At 36.6% G+C, this 16,221-nt stretch overlaps 1 protein-coding gene across 1 annotated transcript; it reads left to right on the forward strand.

Annotated features, from left to right (window-relative positions):
* On the forward strand, positions 1-2,267 carry LOC117193772. Its single transcript, XM_033398499.1, has 2 exons — positions 1-90; positions 155-2,267. The coding sequence occupies exons 1-2, from the start codon at positions 3-5 to the stop codon at positions 1,591-1,593; spliced, it is 1,527 nt and encodes a 508-aa protein (XP_033254390.1). The 5' UTR covers positions 1-2; the 3' UTR covers positions 1,594-2,267.
* The last annotated feature ends 13,954 nt before the right edge of the window (positions 2,268-16,221 follow it).

Here is a 16,221-nt window from a genome sequence, read left to right on the forward strand (position 1 = left end):
CTATGGCACAGAGGCATACAGCATGTGCAGCATCATTTTATATTGTACATAAATACAATGAACATCTAAATGAGATGTGGACATACGAAGGTAAATATTTTAACATTCCAGCAAAGGCAATAAACTCATAAAAATTATGATTTCGTTATTTCAGGACCGGATTGTATCCAAAAATTTTGTCAAGCACTTAGGATGAAAACCGATGGACTTTATGAGAAGTACTGGAAGTCCTATAAAAAACCAATCTATCAGTTTAACATTTGGGATGAGGATTATCAGGAACACGGTGATTGCTATGCCTGCGAGAAACAAATTTCTGATGATGATCGAGAAAAATTCTTTGATCAGTTTACAGGACAATATGTAGGTCCTATTCATAAGCTGTGTAAACAGACATTTAGATTAAGCGATCCCTTTTTCCCGGTAGTTTTTCAAAACTTGTCTCGTTATGATATACATTTATTTGTTACGTCAATAAAAGATGAACTAAGACCCATTCCTTGCAATAAAGAGTTATATATTGCGTTAACTCAAAATTGTAAGCTCGATGAATCTTATCTTCATCAATATAAAATTAGATATATAGATTCAAATAGATTTTTAAATTCAAGCTTAGAAAAACTCGCTAGTTATATGAACATAGCGAATTTTAAAATTTTGAAAACTAAATATCAAGGTGAAAAATTTGATATGCTACGACGAAAGGGAGTATTTCCCTATGATTATTTGGATAGTTTTGAAAAATTTGATGAATCCCTGCTTCCTTCGCGAGATAATTTTTATAATTCACTGAATGATGAGGAATGTAGTGTTAAAGACTACAACTTTGCTCAGAAGGTTTGGAGCGCATTTAATTGCAAATCTATTAGAGATTATTTAAAATTATATTTGGAAAGCGATGTTTTAATTCTTGCTGATGGATTTGAGAATTTTAGGAGTCTTTGTTCCCGAGTGTACAGGTTAGACCCCATTAATTATGTTACTGCTCCTTCAGTTTCATGGGATGCAATGTTAAAATACACAAGGGTAGAATTAGAACTTGTTATTGATCCTGACATTTATAATTTTTTTAAAACTGCTGTTCGTGGAGGGTTGACCCAATGTACTCAACGGATTGCAACAGCAAATAACAAATATTTAAATAATAAATTTAAGCCTACCGAACCCATAAATTTCCTTTCATATATTGACGCCAACAACTTATATGGATGGGCTATGAGTCAACCCCTTCCATTTTCTAATTTTAAATTTCTAAGTAACGATGAAATTTCATCTTTCAACGTTCTTAGCATATCGGCATCTAGTGATGTTGGATATATTTTAGAAGTAGATATGCGATATCCTGATGATATTCATAATAAGCATAATAGTTTACCTTTTTGCCCCGAAAATAAGATTCCACCAGGAGGAAAGCAGACAAAACTAATAGCTGACTTAACTGATAAAAAGAACTATATAATCCATTTGAAGCAGCTACAGCAGTTATGTATAGAGCAAGGTATGACTTTAGAAAAAATATCTAGAGTTTTATCATTTAATCAGTCCTGTTGGCTGAAACCTTATATTGACCTCAATACATCTCTTAGAAAATAAGCTAGCAATGACTTTGAGATAAACTTTTACAAATTAATGGTTAATGCCGTTTACGGCAAAACAATGGAGAATGTAGAAAAACGTCGTGAAGTTGCATTAGTTAAGCATTATGATTCAAGACAAAACTCAGCAGGGTTTAGACAACGCATAGCAAGACATAATTTCCACAGTGTTGAAATCTTTGGAGATAATTTGGCTGCCATTGAATCAACTAAGTGCCGAATTTTTTATGATAAGCCCATATACATTGGAGTTAGTGTATTAGAACTTTCAAAATGGTTAATGTAAGACTATTTCCATAATTTTCATTCTGTAAAATGTCTATCATCAAAAATAATCTATATGGATACAGATTCATTTATTATATCATCAGAAGAAGATTTTTATGATTTAATTAAATTCAATCCTAATCGCTTTGATACATCCAATTACCTAGCCTCAAACAGATTCGGTATCAATCTCGCTAATAACATTAAACATAAAAAAACTTATTATGGACAACAGAGAGTTATTAGAAGTAGAGGTCATAAAATGTATACTGAAATTGTAAATAAGATAAGTTTAAATTATAAGGATGACAAAAGATTTATATTACCTGATAATATTTCAACATTAGCTCATAATCACTATGAAATTAAAAATATTTTAGGTGCTAGTTATATTATTATTATTTTTTAATTTGTTTATAATTAAAACTATATTTCAATGTAAAAAATACACAAAAATAAATTAAATCTGATAAATATTTTGCGTGCTTAATTATTTTAATATACTCTTTTTATCTATCCATGAATTGTGTGTTTCATCGAAACCTAACCATTTAACAAAAACTTGTTATTTTTTCCTTCTGAGTATTTTTTCCACTAAGAAAGCATTTTCATCTTTAACTTTTTGGAGTTCTTGATCATAAAATGAGCCTTTGATCATTTCCCCCTTATAGTCCTCCAGTTCATATGTTACAGGATTAGTAGACTTTACTTTTAAAATTTTAAAAACTTCGGTTGTCCAGTTTGGATCATAGCCCTTTGTAAAAATAGCTTTATATTTACTTATTCTAACAGGATCACCAATGGAAAAGTTGTGTTTAGGAAATACCTTACAAATATTATAAGCTGTTTTCAAAATAAAGTCTTCATTTTGTTTGTTTACATCTATGTAAGATATTATTTAGAGTATTGCTTATTCGTATTATTATCGCGGTGGCCTGGTATGTGTGCTTACAAAAGTTCTTAATGTTACGGCTTATTTCTGATGATTTTCTGCTGCTGCTTGAGTCGCGTCCGTATGCTGCTGTTCTCTCCTTTTCACTGCTTCGCTCGGTTCCTCTTCTTCTCTGTCCGCTGTTGATCTGCTTCTGTTACTACTGCTGTTGCTGCTGCTGTTACTACTGCTGTTGCTGCTAATCAGCTGTTCCTCTGCTGCTGTTATTACTGCTGTTGCTTATCTCCGCTGCCCCCTCAATACGCCAGCTGGCCAACTCCTTCTTACACTCGGTCATCCTGATTAGTCATCAGTCCCTGCTGACCATGCGTCCTCGTTTTCTACAGAGAAGCTCCATAGTTTCATGTTATCATTGCTTGTGGTCGTATTGCTTGGTCCTTCGACGTCTGCTGCCTTCCGAACATTATAGCGTCCGCCTCGTTTCACGTTGGTTATTTCGTATGGTCCTAAGAATTCGCTGGCCATCTTTCTTCCGGTTACAAATTGTGTTCTACGTAAGGCTACGAGATCTCCGACCTTGTATCCGTATTCGCATTTCCGCTTTTTATCGAATTGTTCCTTGTATCTGTCCTGGGCCTGCTGAATATTTTCTTTTGCCTCTTGTCGCATCTTTTGCCTCTCGTCTTCAAAATTATCAACCATCTCTTTTTCTATTAGCTGAAGTATGTCGCTATCCGGTCCACAACGCATTTTTACCCCGATCATCAGCTCAAATGGACAACGCTTTGTAGACACATGAACAGTGCTGTTAATAGCCCTCTGAACTCGCGGTACGAACTTATACCATCTTCCAGGTTCCTCCGACGACAATTTGGAAATGATGCTCAGAATAGATCGGTTTACGCGTTCAATTTGTCCGTTTCCTCTTGGTACCCCTGTGGTGCTCCATATGTGTTCGATGTTCTTTTCCTTGACAAACTACTCAAAGCTTGAAGATGTAAATGCTGCTCCACGATCGCTTACTATGCGTGCCGGATTACCAAATACATCAGACCACTCCCTTAACTTCTTGAGAACTTCGTCTGCTCCTGTTGTTTTTGTGGGATACATCCATACGAACTTACTGAAGCTATCAACCATTGCGAAGATGTACTTGTAATGCTTTGAAGTAGCATCCATAGGCCCAAGGTGATCCACGTGTATAGTATACAGCGGCTGTGATCCTTTGTCAATTTGATGCAGAAATCCCTCTTTTTTGACAAGCTTTTTGTTGAAGATTATACATTTCATACAGTTTCCTATGATCTGCATTACTTTTCCTTGCAGATGTGGAATCCAATAGCTCTGCTGTACGGTATGCATTGTTTTTTGAGCGGCAAAGTTTCCTGCGTTGTGAGCGTCGGTTATTATTTCTTTTTCTAATGACTTCGGTATTGCCAGCAAGTCCGTGCCTTGCACCACTTTGTATACGAGACCAGCTTTCAACTTAAAGTTGTCATATGGATTACTTTTCAAAATTTCGGAAACTGCTTTGATCATTGTATCCTCCTGCTGGGCTTTCTTAATTCTTGCTGTGACTTCCGAAGATACCATCATGACATCAATTGGGTACCTACTCAGGCAATCCACATGCTTCAGCCGTTCTCCTGCTCTGTGTTCCACTTCAAAGTCGTAGTCCTGCAAGTACAGGACCCATTGGGCTACCTCCCGCGGAACGTCCTTCTTGCTTAACGTTTGCTTGAAAGCAGCGCAATCCGTTACGAGCTTAAAGTTGGTTCCAAGTATGTACTGACGAAATTTTTTGCACGCTAGGAAAATTGCTTTGGCTTCCTGTATATAGCTATGCTTCCGTGCTTCAGACTCCGAGGTTTTCTTACTCCAGAATAAGATCGGATGCAATTGTCCTTCGTGCCATTGTAACAACGCCGCTGCAAACCCGTCCTTTGACGCATCAGTGTGTATCTCGGTTTTTGCTTTCCTGCGATAAAGTTTCAAGACCGGCTCTTTCCCCAATGCTTCCTTTAATGTAGCGAACGCCTGCTGCTCCTCCAGACTCATTTTAAATGGGACATCTTTTCGCAGCAGATTGGTCAGTGGTTTGGCGATTAGCGAATAGTTTCTTATGAATTTACGGAAAAACCCAGTTAATCCTAAAAACGACTGCACAGCCTTTATGTTTTTCGGCATCGGGAACTTGCTGACGGCTTTGGTTTTCTCCAATCCAGGCTTGATTTCCCCTCCTCCAACTTGATGACCCAAAAATGTAATGGTCGACTGCAGAAATCGGCACTTCTTCCACTTCATCTTCAGCCCGTATTCAGCTGCAGCATCAAAAACCTTCTTCAGCTTTCCCAGGCATTCGTCGGCGGTTTCAGCGTGTATAACGATATCGTCCATGTACAGGTCAAGAATGTTTTCATTTATAAGGTTTTGAAATACAAAACTTATAAAACGGATGAAAACTGCTGGCGAATTGCAAAAACCGAAAGGCGCACGGTTGAACTCAAAGAGGCCTTCCTTCGTTATGAACGCCGTATATTTTTTGCTGCTTTCTTCCACAGGAACGTGGAAAAACCCATTTTCTAAGTCCATGATGGTGAACACCTTAGCATTTTCCAGTTTTTCCAGCACCTCTTCAACGATTGGAACGGGAAAGCAATCTTTCAAGACCATCTTGTTCAACTGACGATAGTCCACGCAGACCCGGCTGCTCCCATCCTTTTTCTTGACAATTACAGTCCGACTGGCGAAATTTGATGATGAGCGTCGTATTATCCCAGCGTTGGCCCATTCATCGATCTGCTGCTTGACAACGTCGGCTTCGCTGATGGCCACTCGACTTGGCGAATGTCGAAACGGCGCTATTTTCTCGTCCGGTACGATCTTCAGCATGATCGGGCACACTGCAGTCTGCTTCTTTTCAGTAAAGTCCTGAATCATTGATTGGACGGCATCTCTGAACTGCGATGGAATGTTTATGTCAGTATTTGCTTCGACCACGTTGTAAATACTTATCTGTTTGGTGTCCTCAGTTTCTTCCCCCGGCAGGGGAGAAAACTTATATCCTCCTGGCGTTGATGTCATTGTGAACTTGGATATAAAGTCGTGTCCAAGCAACAATTCGCATCCGACGGCATGATCGGCCACCACAAGGAATTTGTGTGCCAGTCGCATTCCGTCGATCTCCACTTCTGCCGTAAACTGCCCAGCGGAGCGTGTGATGTTGTTTCCAAGTCCCCTCAAAGTTGACGAACTGGCGTGCAGATGGATACCATTCATTTTGCCGAACACTGACATCTTTAATAGGGAAACATCTGCACCGGTGTCTATGAGACCCTTGACTTGCACGTCGTTAATTTTAAGAGACTTCAGGCGTTTTTCCTCATATGCAACGTTTACGGCAGCAGCACTCGGGCAATCCTTAGACATGTGTCCAGTCTGATTGCAGCGGAAACACTTCCAGCTCGGCAATCCTTGCGTAGATGCTCCTGGGATCCACAATTGTAGCAGTGTTGCTTCCTTTCATATTTGGTGAAATTGGACTTCTTTCCGAACGGCTGTGAGTCTTTTTGTTTCGGGGCCAAGCCCCCATCAACCGCGAGCGTTCTTTCGTAGATTTCGTACTTCTCTCGCAGCTGCTTGTATGAGCTGCATCCATACAAGGTGTACTTATAATCCGTTTTTAAATTGAGTCCGTCGACGAAGTATCGAATCACCGACTCCGTGTCTGTTGTCCCACGTGCAGCAATGCGTTTCATCTGTAGTATATATTCGTGAAAACTTTCGCCGGCAATCTTCACTCGCATAGACAATTGATTGTGAATTTGCGCACTGCATAAACGCTCACACTCAAACTCCTGTAAAAGTTGGTGACGCAATTGGCCGTACTCATACACTGCTGTGGACTCGAGAAAAAGAGCGGCTGTACCTGTCATTTTTGCTCGGGCTTGCACGTATTTTTGTTTGTCATTTAGTCCGTATGCTTCAGCGTTTAGCTCGAAGTTAATAAACCACTGCTGTACCGACATATTTTCTCCGTTGAATTCTGGAATAATTTTGGCAAAATTTTCCACTACCAGCTTTGCATCATTTTTCTTGTCTATTTCATCAGCATTTATTTTCATCGAGAGCAGTTGAACCAGCTGTTGGAGCGTCTGTGTGTTTTCTTCTAGGAGTGTTGACCTCATCGCTTCCTCGTTCGCGTTTTGCTGCATATTCCCGGCTGGTGGTCCACTTGTATTTTCCATTATAATTCTACTGCGCAATACTCTTGTGGGCAGCCGGCTTGAAACAACCCTTTTTTCTCGGTTCTTCTTTTCACCCACTCGCTGTCTCGCTTCCTCTGCTTGCGGCTTCTGAGAGTCTAATGCGCAGTTTTTTTGCACCGAATTTTTGCTATTCCGTCTCGCTTCGTCTGCTGCCGGCTTCTGAGACATGAGACACACAATTTTTGATTTTTTCCACTTTACACAGGCAGTACGCGACTGGTTGAGCCCCCAAATGTAAGATATTATTTAGAGTATTGTTTATTCGTATTATTATCGCGGTGGCCTGGTATGTGTGCTTACAAAAGTTCTTAATGTTACGGCTTATTTCTGATGATTTTCTGCTGCTCTCTCCTTTTCACTGCTTCGCTCGGTTCCTCCTCTTCTTTGTCCGCTGTTGATCTGCTTCTGTTACTACTGCTGTTGCTGCTGCTGTTACTACTGCTGTTGCTGCTAATCAGCTGTTCCTCTGCTCCTGTTATTACTGCTGTTGCTTATCTCCGCTACCCCCTCAATAGGCCAGCTGGGCCACTCCTTACATCTATAGGCCTCATTTTTATAGTACGGTGATATGAATTATTATAATCTTTTAGTAAGTCATGCAAGGTATAAATCCACGTATGATTACCCTGCATACTAAAGATTTTCCACATACGATTTTTTAATGTTCTATTAAAACGTTCACAAATAGATGCCTTAAGGTGTGTATATGTATGGTAATGGTTAATGTTATTCTTTTTCATTAACTCTCCGAAGGCTACATTAAAAAACTCCTTTCCTTGATCAGATCGAATATTTTTAGGTTTATGTTTAGATATTTTTAATATTTTCTTCAATGCTGATAAAACATCTAAAGCTGTTTTAGACTTAACGGGAACTGCATATGCATACTTCGTACCTATATCCTTTGTTTTCCTTATAAAAGGGTATCATTTCAACTAGGTCGATTTGCCACGTGTCATTAATTCCTTTTTTTACGAATTTACGACGAACAAAATTTCTTCTAGCAGGCTTATGTATTTCATTAACAACTTGTTGCTTACTCATTTTTAATATAATTTTTATTTTCTATTGTTATGTTGGAATGATTGCTTATTTAAAAGTGTTTGCTTATAATCAAGAACATCGCGTTTTATTTGATTACACATTTTTTTGGAAATTTCAAAGCATAAACGGGTTAAATCTATTTGCACATTTCTATCATAAGTACCGTCTAAATCAGCTAGTTGAACATCAAATTTTTGTAAGGCTGCACACTTAGGAATAATATTATTATAGTAGAGGTATATAATTTGTTGCTTAAGTATCGTATTCCAACATAAAAATGTGGTAAAAAAAATGCCTAATCTTAAAAACGATCTCCAGGACTCACTATCAAATTCAATTTTATTTCCAAACTGATTTATTATAAACACATACTGCTTGTCTGATTTTCGAAATCTAAAATTACACTTAATTGTGGGCAATAATGGATGGTCTATAATTGTATCAGGCATCAAAAAATCATACTGATCAAGTTTCAATTGGATATACTCCTTGTATGTAACCAATTGCATCCATTCATCTTTATCTAAACCGACGAAATTGTTTTTGCTTTGCTGCATCCATATCATTGGAGTGAATTTTCTTGTAGTTGAAAAACCGCATTTAAGTTTTAAATTATGTACTACATAATATTCGAGACCGAAAATGACTTCGTGATCCTGCTTCTTTCTAGTGGACCTAATTCTTTTTGATTGAAGCGTGTCCATTTGGGTTGAATGCTTTTGTTAAACTAAGAACTCTTACTAAATTGGGCTGTATATAAAGGAGATAGGAATCAACGACTCATTCAGTTTATTACAAAATCTCAACCCAACATGAACAAAATCGACAGGAATTCAAGCGTTATAGTTGATTTTCAATATCTCTTTGGAAATAATAAACAACTTTTTATTAAGGAATTGGCGTTTATGCAAACCGGAAGGATACGGTTTGCTTTTCAGATGAAAATGGTTTACAAAAAGAATCTAAATCGACTGAAAGCGAACAAACATTTATTGTATGTGCTCAAAAGGGCAAATAATAAACTTCGAAATGCAATTATAAGTAATTGTGACATTGAGTTAGTAAAAGCATTAGTGGAGATAGTGTTGAATACTCTACGAGGAAATCATAAGATATCAAAAAAGCAACTATATGCTCTAAAAAAGTATAAAAATGCATTACGTCTTATTTCATGTCCAAAACGGTCAATAAATTCTAAGAGAAAAGTTCTCATCCAAAAAGGAGGATTTTTACCTGTTTTAATAAGTTCATTGCTTTCGGGGATTTTTGGAAAAATATTGAACAATGCTTAAAAATAAGCATCAATTAACCAAAGTTATTTTAATTCATCCGAATGCATATCAAAAATTGGTAAATAATGCCCAGAAAAACGATTTAATAACTATAACGTTTTTGCCTATTTTAAATGATAAAAAAACTAGTGACTTTAATAAATGGATTAAAATACGTCAAGAATTGTGTTACTATCAAAATAAAAAAAGAAATAAGACAATGGACATATTAACTACGCAGAACAAACGACTTTCACCACCTCAAAGCATTGGAATACAAACACAAGACGAGTCAGTTTGGTTAGATGTAAAACCTAACAATTCCATTCTTAACAATACAAATAATGAGTCCTCAAAAAAGGAACTCTCTATCACAAATGAGTTCTCTGATTTACCTAACGACATCGATGATGAAGATTTTCTGACCGAAAAATCTTTCAACTCAAAACCTAATAAGCGTAAAGTTGAGGATACTTCATTTTTAGACACTCAAGCATCAAAAAAATCAGCATTGACTAAAGTGAAGCTTACTGATAAACAGCGAAAGCTAAGAGTAAAACTTAAGAGGTATAATAGTGAACCAAATCCATTTCAAGACTTGAAATACGTAAGTGGACGAGAAAAGTTGATGAGGGCTGTTAGAAACAGTAAGGCCGTGCAAATTGGAAAAAACAAAATTAATTGGTTTTCCTATAATTAATAAGCTGCAAAGAACGTAGAACTAACGAGGGGGAACGTTGTGTGTTGCTGCGGACACCGCAACTCTACGGTTATACCCGATATTAAGTCAGTATGGCTCTCCTCCGGCAGACGCCGCTAATATTAAACGACACGACAAAGAGTGCGTGCGAGAGAGACAGAAAATCAGTCTGAGCGTGACGTCGGGCGCTGCGTAGCCACTGCAAATTGATTTGTTCCTATTGGCTATAAAAATGATCTGATCTGATCCAGATTCAGCAATCTGATAGATATGGTCATTATCTATGATTCTGCGTTTTTAGTTTTCTCGATAGTGCAATATTGTGGATGCAACAGATTTTCGTCCTTTGTGTGGGCGGAAGGGGGTGCGGCGAAATTTTGAGATACACGTTTTATAGTAAGATCTAACAGGAGTGTGGAAGGGGACTGACAGACGGACAGACGGACGGACGGACAGACAGACAGGGCTCAATCGACTCGGCTATTGATGCTGATCAAGAATATATATACTTTATGGGGTCGGAAACGATTCCTTCTGGACGTTACACACATCCACTTTTACCACAAATCTAATATACCCCAATACTCATTTTGAGTATCGGGTATAAAAATCAACAAAGAAATTAACTATAAGAGACATTTTTTCTAAATCAAAATGACCACCCATATTGAATGTATGAAAAGCGAATTGGATCTCTTTGAGCCACATCCTACACAAAGCTCTATTCTGAGAACAGAAGAAGTTTCATATAACCCCATAGCTTCGTTGGACAGTGCTTCTTCAATTGAATTCGTTTGCTTAGGAAATGGGGAAACATATCGAGACCTGTCAAGTGTTTACTTAAGACTTGTTGTGCAACTAAGAAAAAGTGATAATACCAACATTGAAGGAAACGATGTTGGAGTAGTGAATAATATTTTGCATTCAATGCTTAGAAGTTCGTCCGTATATTTAAATAATATTTTGGTTTCTCAGAGTGATAATAACTATCATTATAGATCGTATTTGCAAACGATTTTAAACTATGGTAGTGATGCCAGTGAAAGTCACTTAGCCACTCAAGGTTATTATCCTAATTATGGTAAATTAATATCTGGTAGATACGTTAACACCGATGGATCCATTATGCTCAAAAATATTTTTCAAAACAGTAATAAGGTTGAACAATTCGGAAAAGTTCATGGAGATATATTTAATCAACCAAAACTGCTTATAAATAATGTAGATTTGAGGATTACTTTTAACATTGAAAAAACAGCATTTTATTTAATGGAATCTGAAACTGAATCAAATCTTAAAATATTGGAGGCCCAACTATTCATGAACCACATAACTATTAATCCGAGCATTTTATTGGCTCATCATCATGTTTTACAAACTAAAAATGCCATTTATCCATACAGCAAAGTTCAAGTAAAATCATTTACAATATATCCAGGAAATAATACATTATCAATTGACAATGCAGTTATTGGACAGCTTCCCAATTTTTTGGCTTTTTGCATGGTAAAAAACAAATCATATTCTGGAAATCGGGCATTAAACCCCTTCCATTTTGATCATTTTAAAATTCAACGCTTTAATCTATTGGTTAATGGAGTACAAGTACCATCGCAGGCACTTGAGTTTGATTTCTCGAACTCTGAAAATGCTCAAAGCTCTAGAGGATATAATATGCTATTCAGATCAAGTGGAATAAAACATTATGATCGAGTCTTACAAATTACAAAGGAAATGTTTGATAAAAATAGTTTTATATTAGCATTTGACCTAACTGCAGACCATCACAATTCAACTGTATGCTCAAATTTAATATCACAAGGAGCCATCCGAATTGAAGGACGATTTTCGGAGCCTCTTACAGAAGCAGTTACTTGTCTGGTATACTGTGAATATGACTCAATGATTGATATTGATAAACATAGAAATATTCGAGTTCTATTGTAAAAATGAATACATTGCAAATCGATAAGTTGCTTTCCAAGCATTCAAAAACAAAAACAATTTTTAAAGGAGTTTATCCCTCTGATCAGCTGCCTCAAGTAATTTCGAAATATCCTGCTTTAATAATAGCAAACACAGATTCTTCAAGCCATTCAGGAACTCATTGGGTTGCTTTTTACTTTGAAAACAAATATTCAGCAGAATTTTTTGATTCATATGGTCAATATCCCCAAAATAAAGAATTTTTAAAAATATTAAGGAAAAATTCCACAAAGTTTACATTTAATAAACAACCACTGCAAGGTTATTTTTCAAATACATGCGGTCATTACTGTATCCTATATGGAATATTTAAAAGCAGCAAAAAAACATAAATTGTTTTTTAAAACAATTTAAGAAAAATGATTTTAACTATAATGATAAGTTAATAATACAAACGTTTAATAAAATTCGTTTAAAATAAAACACAATATTATTTCAGAGACATTTAAGATGTTTATTGAATTTTTGAGCTGGGATACATTGTTTTATTTAAGTTATAGTACTTTAACATTAGGTCTATAGCTTCTGCTTTCTTATTTGGTAGGGTATGACACAGGCATGTGTCAGGTCCGTCCGTTGCATCGTCATCACTCCAGGGGCATAGCTTATAATGAAAGCCAAACTTGGAGTACTGAAGCTCCTTTTCCTCCAGATCCTCCAAAATGCTCATCAAATTTTCAAGAATTTGTACGTGCTCCTCGAAGATCATCTCCTCGAATTGCACTAAAAAAAGTTGTATTTGTTTGGCATGCATCTTGCAGCTGTCTTCTTGACTCTATTACTGATAATGATTCAAAGAGCAGGACTCTTTATATCCACGTCTTTGCTCTGTTTCCCTTATATTTTTCTTTACCCATGTATTGGAAATGATAAGTACTATATCTAGCCATCTCTTTTTTACATATGTATATTCTTAACCTTTTTGTTTATTTTTGTCTTTACATGTATAGTTGTCTCTTCTTCTCTTACATGGGCATTCATCTCTTTTCCTTTATATATAAGATGTGAGATTCCATGCTCCTTCAACATCGTAAAGGGCGTTTTTGTGGAAAATTTGGTTACATAACTTTTAGGTAAAAATATCCAAAGCGGTTCGTTGTCCATATCAGTTAAATAAAGGACTACTTTATTTCCAAATGATGTTTTTTATACCCGATACTCAAAATGAGTATTGGGGTATATTAGATTTGTGGTAAAAGTGGATGTGTGTAACGTCCAGAAGGAATCGTTTCCGACCCCATAAAGTATATATATTCTTGATCAGCATCAATAGCCGAGTCGATTGAGCCCTGTCTGTCTGTCCGTCTGTCCGTCCGTCCGTCCGTCCGTCCGTCCCCTTCAGCGCCTAGTGCTCAAAGACTATAAGAGCTAGAGCAACGATGTTTTGGATCCAGACTTCTGTGATATGTCACTGCTACAAAAATATTTCAAAACTTCGCCCCGCCCACTGCCGCCCCCACAAAGGACGAAAATCTGTGGCATCCACATTTTTAAAGATACGATAAAACCAAAAACGCAGAATCGGTGAGGATGACCATATCTTCTACAGTGAAAAATCTGAACCAGATCGTATAATGATTATAGCCAGAATCAAGAAAACAATTTCATTCTTTCTCGCTCTGTCTCTCTCTAACATACAGGTTTCATGGTCGGTTTTGTCAATTGCAAAATATGAGTTCAAGGATCTCAGAACCTATAAGAGCCAGAGCAACCAAATTTGGTATCCACACTCCTGTGATATCGGACCTTGACCGTTTCGTGTCCAAATTTCGCCACACCCCATTCCGCCCCCGCAAAGGACAAAAATCTGGGGCATCCACAAATCTCAGAGACTATTAAGGCTAGAGTAACCAAATTTGGTATCCGCACTTCTGTTAGATCTCACTATAAAACGTATATCTCAGAATTTCGCCCCACCCCCTTCCGCCCACACAAAAGACGAAAATCTGTTGCATCCACAATATTGCACATTCGAGAAAACTAAAAATGCATAATCATAGATAATGACCATATCTATTGCTGAATCTGGATCAGATCGGATCATTTTTGTAGCCAAAAGCAAGAAATCAATTTTCAGTGGCTACGCAGCGCCCGACGTCACGCTCAGACTGATTTTCTGTCTCTCTCGCACGCACTCTTTGTCGTGTGGTTCAATATTAACGGCGTCTGCCGCAGGAGAGCCATACTGACTTAGTATCGGGTATAACTGTAGAGTTGCGGTGTCCGCAGCAACTCACAACGTTCCACCTCGTTTTATTTTACATCCATTGATCTTGTACTCAAATCCTTTGCACAGGTCCTCAACCTTTGTGTATCCAACCGCCGGCTTTGTCTCGTTAAGTAATTCTAGGAAAGCCTAGGTATATATTTGATTAAGTGCTTATCATTTTCTATATAGAGATTTAAATATTCTTACATCCCATTGTAGTAATAGAAACTATTCAAACTACTAATGATTTTATACTAAATTATTTGAAAGATTGCATGATCTTTTATACTCTCATTAATTAAATTTTATACAAATGTGATCTGAGCAGATTTGTAGTTGAGTGATAATAAGTAAAAGGTTTTAAAGCTGTAATGGCCAGATGTCTTAAGTCTGATTGGTGGTTGAGTAATAAGGGATGAATTATGGATGTACTGCTGTATATTGGTTCAAATATTATATTTACATTTTTGGTCTTATATACGACAAACATGACAACATGGTCAACATGACAAAATTATAAAACAGAACAAAATGCATAGAATTTTTGTTTATATGCTGATCACTTCCTATATAAGAACTGTAAGTTACTGAGATAGGTTAGTTCACTTTTACTTCGAAATGAGGACATTTCATTGCGAGTTGTGCTATTTAAAAACATCTTTTAGTTCCCGCAATGAACTGAAAAAACACACCTTAAAAATCCACAACTTTAGTTATTCAAAATCAAAATCATCATTTTATCGATGTTACTTATGTCCAGGAACTGAACTGTTTTGGTTGAGAATTGACTTCAATATGCATATTTTATTTAAGCATAACATGGAATTAAAGCGAAAAATATAAAATAAATATTCAGAAATGAAATAATCTGTGCGTTTTTAAATATAAATACCTTTACATAAATTTACCAACTAAGTATAATATGATGTAAAAATGACTCAATAAATTCATTCAAAAGCATCAGTATTCTACCTGAAATCCACTTATTCTTTTTATGTAATCCTCACTTGGAAGAAACCTGTTTCAAACGAATCCTATGATTCTCTTGTAATAAGAGGAAGTGAAATTCAACCAATCAATAGTAAAACAGCAAACATTTAAAATAAATAGTGATTAAATGTGTTATATTTATTATATACATATGTTTATATTATTTTTAGAAAAATACATAAAATATTCTTATTATATAAATATGTATTCGTATTATTAAAATTTCGCCTCAGCTAATTTTACCGCAGCAATTAAGTCATCATCATCTTTATCCCGAAGTAGTTCCTGGAGTTGAGATCTTTTATCATCATCCTGATTATCTACTAAATCGAAAATGTTGTCATCATCCGGGAAAATGTATGATGGATTATCATTATTAGGCGTTGCATTCCTTGGGTCATCGTCGTCATCATCCCATTTAATGTCACTTAACCAGGTCAAGTTGCTCTCGAGATAGGTTTGGGTCTTAATCCCAAAAATCAAGGACAGGTCTACGGAGCTCGGCGGAGAGTCCAGATTTATGGTTGATTCCGGTTGGGAATCGATAAAAATGATTTCAAGGTCATCCATCGTTGTTGAAAGATTACTAGTTTATGTACTAGCTGTTAGCTGTGAGTAGTTATTATATAGGCATTTTGCTATGGGACAGTGTTAGGTACACAAAGGAGGAATATAAATTATAGAGAAAGTAGAAAGGTTCAAGGGCATCGAATCCGTTTTTCAGGAAACACTTAAAAAATACCTCTAAACTATCACATTAGATTCATTGCAAAGGGATGACCTACCTGTTTGAGGGTTGTTTGAATCGCAACACGGGACCAATCGTAAAAACAGGTTCATTGACAGTAAGAGGGAGGAGAGAGAATATAAATGAGCGAAGGATCGATTTGAGAGGATTTTACATGGTTGAGAAACAGGATTGAGATCGAAGTTAGTTCACATTATCACCGATAGGTGGCGCCACCAAGTAGTAAAGGATAAGGGACGGCCGTATATTTA

This window comes from Drosophila miranda, assembly GCF_003369915.1.
Source record: "Drosophila miranda strain MSH22 chromosome Y unlocalized genomic scaffold, D.miranda_PacBio2.1 Contig_Y2_pilon, whole genome shotgun sequence".
Taxonomy (NCBI): domain Eukaryota; kingdom Metazoa; phylum Arthropoda; class Insecta; order Diptera; family Drosophilidae; genus Drosophila; species Drosophila miranda.